The 6,000-nt window shown below is 38.8% G+C and overlaps 1 protein-coding gene across 1 annotated transcript in view; it reads right to left on the bottom strand.

Annotated features, from left to right (window-relative positions):
* The window catches only part of LOC140936593 (uncharacterized), a 167,774-nt gene that overhangs the window by 14,329 nt on the left and 147,445 nt on the right, over nt 1-6,000 (bottom strand). Inside the window, exons 124-129 of the mRNA XM_073386122.1 lie at nt 4,963-5,142; nt 4,513-4,807; nt 3,216-3,544; nt 2,659-2,886; nt 2,088-2,294; nt 320-532 (exon numbers count right to left, since the gene is read on the bottom strand). Of these exons, the coding sequence (XP_073242223.1) occupies nt 320-532; nt 2,088-2,294; nt 2,659-2,886; nt 3,216-3,544; nt 4,513-4,807; nt 4,963-5,142 (1,452 nt within the window). The remainder of the gene's footprint in view (nt 1-319; nt 533-2,087; nt 2,295-2,658; nt 2,887-3,215; nt 3,545-4,512; nt 4,808-4,962; nt 5,143-6,000) is intronic.

The raw sequence follows: 6,000 nt of genomic DNA on the forward strand, positions 1-6,000 counted from the left end.
TTCTCTGATCTTCGCATTGTTGCGTTTCATACGTTGCAAGAAAGGGAAATATTTACTGTTTGCTTAAAACGATTTAAGAGAAGCTCAGAGAGCAAAGTTAGACAGTCACAAAGTACAGGATTTCAAAAAGGATCTGATTACACGTACATCTCACTCGCAGTTCTGTGCTCAAATTGTTTAAGTCATTTTCATCAACTTTGACTCTTAGCATTCAAAGGAAACGACGACGGCAAATGGAGCCCTCGTAATAATAACAAAGCTAAACCCATTACAATGAAGAATAAGCACGATAAAACATAAAGCACAAAAAGAAACTCACTACATGCTCCTCGCTGTAAGACAACAATTCCTTGACGCTTCTTACATGCGTCCGCCCGTAGGAAACACTCGTTGATGTACGTTCTGCCGTTGCTACCACAAACTGGGTCCAGAGACAAATTGCAGCTGTCGTTGCAAATGCAAACAGCTTGTCCGTTCGGTCGCTTCACACATTTTGAGTAGAAGCGACAGTTAGTTTGAGCGCAGCCCAAAACTAGAGAAAACACAGACATTCAAAAAAGATATGACAAAGACAATAACTCAAATGATTGAAATTGGCCGTAAGGATTCTCTTTTAGCAAGACGAGCAAGCAAAAGTCGAGAAAACGTAGATTTTGGTGCTTTGAAAATTCTATCCATGCGATTGGCCGTGAGCTTTGTTTAGCCGGGCTCAATCGTTATAGGAACCACGCATTGAAATTCAGTTCTTTGAGTACCATCGCTCTCCCCCACATCCAGACCCCGAGATAAAATTGGGGAGGCCTGAAGTATGGTGGATGCCAGGGACGTTCAGGCCTCTCCTGACATTAATTAAGAGTGACTGATGAAACAGGAGTCACATGTTTTCACTTGACTGGTCATATGGGAGACACCGTATCAGCCTTGTATCATGTTGGGTGGAGATTGTTAGAAAATTTCACCTCGTAAAGGTATTTAGAACGGTGGTTAATAACATGAAAGTGTGTTATAACAGGGGTATTACATTAACCTTGAAGTTTAGCTATGATGTGTAAGAATTTGTGGTGTTCAGCATTTGAACTTGAAGTTCTAAGCAGAGAGGAAGAAGAGAAACAAATCAAAGATGAGAGTTCGTACAGCATTTTCCTTCGTGCGCAAGTGATACTGTTCCGTTAGTCACACACGTGTCCAGGTCAAGAGCGCAGCGGTTTAAGTAAGTCTTTTTGTTGTTTCCACATACGGGAACATAACCCAGATGACAGCTTCGTTCGCACACGCATGACTCGGATCCATCCTCCTGGAGTTCACATTTGGCGCCAAAACGACATCGGGTGCTGGTGCACGCTGGGAAGGATTGCAAAATGAAGCACAAAGTAAAGATGTTAAGAATAGTGATGGGAACGTAAAATAAGAGAAAGGAAACTTAAAACAGACCAACGAGCGTTTTTGTGGTGAATGGTTTCACACTTAAAGCCCAGTGAGAAAAGGCAAGTACAAATTTAATATTAAATGAAACGGAAACAGAAAAAGTCAAAATGTAATGTAGGTTACTATCTTTGGGAAATTTCAACAAACCAACGAGGGTTTTTGAGGAGAATGGTTTCACACTTTAAGCCCAGTCAGAACAGTCAAGTAGAAAATGGAAAGAAAACAAAAGAAAAATGAAAATGGAAGAAAACAAAGAAACAGTAGAAATGTAAGTTACCATAAGAAACCAAAATGAAGGCGGGTTCAATCATGTTCTATAGTGTAAACCTTTAATTCTAGCCTCTGATAGTAAAAGGATCACAAGCCGATAAAATGAAAGGTAGAGAAGAAATAGCTAGATTATGAGAAGAAATAAAAGAAATTTCAGCTGCAAATTTGTAGTGAAAAAGAGGTAGAAAATCTAGTTAATAAGTTGAATAGTCCATCCAATGAACAATGATTTTGTTCACCAACTAAGATTCTCTAGCTTAATCTATTTCTGTAGTTTGGTGTTGTTCAAGTGACATTGTCTATATTTTTTAACCGTTGTTCCTTGTACCAGCGCTGAAAACTAGGATGCCCAGAGTAGCAGCTATAGAGATAAATCAAGAAAGCTGACTTACAGCATCGACCTCGCTGCGCCACTAAAATTGACGTCTTGGTGAGACAAGCCTGGCGCCTGAGAAAGCAGTGATTTATGTAGGACCTTCTATCAGTACCACAAACAGGTTTGTATCTGAAGTGACACAGAGGGCAGCTACATCGAGCTGTTATGTTTGAGACAAGCTCGCAGTGTCCACCATACTTGCACTTTCCTTTGTAACAAGGAGCTTGAAAAAAATATTCAACACACGTTAATATATGACGCTCAAGAGAGACCCAACAATTTAATTGCCCTTACATTGTTAGCAGACAGGACATGCACTCGTAAAATTAAAGTTGTTTTATCGACTTGCAAAAAAATTAGGAGTGGAATCAGTGTCAAAGTAAAGTAACATGAAACTCTTCATTTACCAAAAGAGAGGACATCATAGCCATTCACAAATTTATTTAGTCCACTATTCTGGAACCTCTTAACAAAGTTACCACTCACAAAGGAATTGGAAGAAGAGGGGAGGTGTAGGTAGGCCAAAGGAGCTGACCAAAGAAGGAGGACAATAACACATATACTGATGGCCATTTGTGACCACTTACTTCTGCAGTGTCCCTTGTGTGCGGCCGTAATAGTTTCATTACTGTCACAAGAATCATATTCCATTTCACAAGTGTTCCGGTATGTTTTTCCGTTGCTCCCACAAACGAACTCGTTTAGTTGAGGACAGGAGTTCTTGGCGCATGCACACTTAGCTGTGCCATTAGTTCCGACAATGCATCTGGAGTTTGGAGGACAACTTAAATGACCGCAAGGGTTTGTCGGATTGTCTACGACGCGGAAACAAAAGGATATGGTAATATGGTTGCAAAAGAGCAAGAAATGAGTGTAAGCCAAATTTAGCAGGAAACAAGCCATATAAAAATTGCAAAACTTCTACATGCCATTTGAAAGTATAGAATTTCTTCAGAAAAACTGGACAAAACAAAAAAGCAAAGAAATTATAACAGGTAAGAAGGTTTTCAAGGATTCATTTCTGGAAAGAATTAGTAGGTACCAAAGAAATAATTTCGTAGAAACGCGTTTAACGATCAATAGTTAGAATAGCAAAGCAAATACAAGGAGGAATAAATATTGATAACGGAGATCGTAACCATACCACATGTTCCCTTGTAGGCAACTCTTATCATCACGTTTGACTGACAAGCTTTCATTTTCAGAGCACAAAGATTAAAGTAACTCTTCTGATCTGTGCCGCACGCCGGATCAAACACGAGTGAGCATCTGGCTGGACAGATACACTTAGCAAAGGTTCCAAACCGAGGCACACACTTTGCATAAGGTGGGCACTTCTTGGAGTAACAAGGATCTGTGACGCCAAGTAAAGTTAGCGACAAAGAGCAAAAAGAAATTATGTGTCGATCAATAATGATTCCACTCTCCATCTCCTGCTCGGGACCTTGGCCTGCAGGTGGACAGCACTCTAAGCTATAATGAACATGTCACCCAAACAGTGTCCTCGTGCATAGGTAGCTTATGTCAGATTAATAGGGTAAAGCATCTGTTTGATGCTAAGACATTAGAACGGGTTATAAATACCTTAGTGTTTAGCAAGTTATACTACTGTTCTCCGGTGTGGTCTACTACTTCAAAGAAAAATATCTCGAAGCTGCAGAAAGTTCAGAATTTTGCTTGTAGAATGATCACTGGAAAGCGGAAATTTGATCATATAACACCGGCATTAAGAGAGCTAAGGTGGCTGCCCGTGACCAGGTTTCTTAAATATACACTTGGAGTTTTAGCATTTAAATGTGTTAAGGGGTTAGCCCCTAGCTACCTTTGTCATAGATTTAAGACACGTGATTGCGTTCATGACCGTAATACTAGATATAAGAATAACTTGAATATCCCAACTTATAAGTCAGCTTCTAGGCAATGCACACTTTTATACCGTGCAACGAGTTTCTGGAATTCTCTTCCATGTGAAATAAGAGGATGTGATAATTTGCCAATCTTCAAGAGACATTTAAAGGAATTTCTCAGTAGTTTTTAATTAGTGATGTGATATATTTTAACATCTATTAGAATTTTAGATTTTTACTTTTAATGTATTTAGTATTGATTGTAATTAGTTTTTAAAACCCATTTAGTGGAAAACTAATAAACACATTCACATTCACATTGACGACGACAACGATGATGATGATGACGAAGATGATGGTGATAAAGATGATAGTAATGGTAGTTATTGTGATGGAGATAATGATGGCTCTGATGGTGGTCAAGTGACGGCGATTATGACGGGGACGATATAGATGAGGACGACGATAAATATAATGGTACTGATAAAGGGTTAACAGACTAGTAATTTATATCTAACTTACTCTGTCTTACGAACAGTAGAGAAGACATACTCAAGATCTATAATGTTTCTAAAATTGCACTTTGTTAAATACCTCAGAGAAATCCAGTTACAATTAGCACTAAAAGGAATAGAAAAGCAGCAGTCTGGAACAGCAGAGTTGTAAAATCGAAACTTACTGCAGTCTCCTACGTGTTGAACAGTCACGTTAGCTTTCTGCGTACACGAGGCAAATCTCATGTGGCACTCGTTGACGTAAGTTCTTCCGTCAGTACCACACACGGGGCTGGGTTTGGACGGACAGTCATTAGAACAAACACACTTTCCCAGTGTATCATTTTTAAGCACACACTTAGAATAAAGCTGACAAGTTACTGTAGAGCATGGAGCTGGAAGCAAAAGAGAGAAATTGCAGAAAGGGAGCAACTGAGTGTGTATGACATTCAAAGAATAGAGACACTTTAGAAAATGAAAATCGAGAGAACGAAAGTTAGAAGATGAATAGACTCACTGCAATGGCCTCGATGTAAGATAGTTAAGCTACCATTTATCGCGCATGCTCTCATCTTAAAACCGCACTCGTTCGGATAAGACTGGCCATCACTGGCGCAAACAGGATCATAAATGAGAGGACAGCCCTGTATGCAAGAGCATAGCGCTTCTCCATTCTTGTCTAAAGAACATTCAGAGTGGAAAGGACACTCCTTGGTGGCGCACGGATCTTCTACGTGAAGGAAAATGGTAGAAAATGAGTTACATTTAATGTCACGAAACACCTTGTAAATGAATCAAAATAATGCGATCATAAAACAATTTTGACGGGTAAAGAAGCTCCCTTACAGACAAGAGGCGCGCATCAACAAATACAGAAACCATAACCATCTCAGTCTCTTTTTTAATTCAAAACTACGAACGTGTACTCCTGTTGCGTCGACAAAGCTTCGTCTACAATCTTCAATTTTTTTTCCTAAGCCTGTCCTCTACATAGTAATTTCATGTCGTGTTCTTAATCATTTTGTCCCAGTCATTTAAAGTGTAAATAGAACTCTAAACTAACTGGATACGTATAAGGAACAACAGATTGCAGTATCTTTTGAATAAGTAATATATCAAGCATGAGACGCAGTGTTTCATCTGGTGATGAAACACTGTGTCAAATGTTTGATATTACTTCTCAAACAAATGATTGTAGAAGGAGAAATTAAGGATGAAAAAATGAGCAGTTTTTCATCTGATTTCCAAACACTCATTAAACATTTCATTCCTTTTTCTTCATGAAATATTGATGAGTTTGAGAATGATTTATCCAGAATCAATGTCAGTTGATAGCAGTGTCCAGCCTCTGAACCGCAAGTGGAGCCTTAGTAAAAGAGCTACAAAAAGTCATATGATATTACTCGTATCATTTCCATTTTCATATCTCAAATTAGTTATCGTTTCGGTATCGTTCACTAAACAAAAAACAACTACACTAAAGAAGAGTCTACAGTTAGTGAATTTGGACCACAAAAGCCCCAAAACATGATTTTCCTATTTCAATGATATGGCCAATCTTGTGTATTATTTGAAGCATCTATTGGCC

Source organism: Porites lutea, chromosome 1 (genome assembly GCF_958299795.1).
Source record: "Porites lutea chromosome 1, jaPorLute2.1, whole genome shotgun sequence".
Lineage (NCBI taxonomy): Eukaryota > Metazoa > Cnidaria > Anthozoa > Scleractinia > Poritidae > Porites > Porites lutea.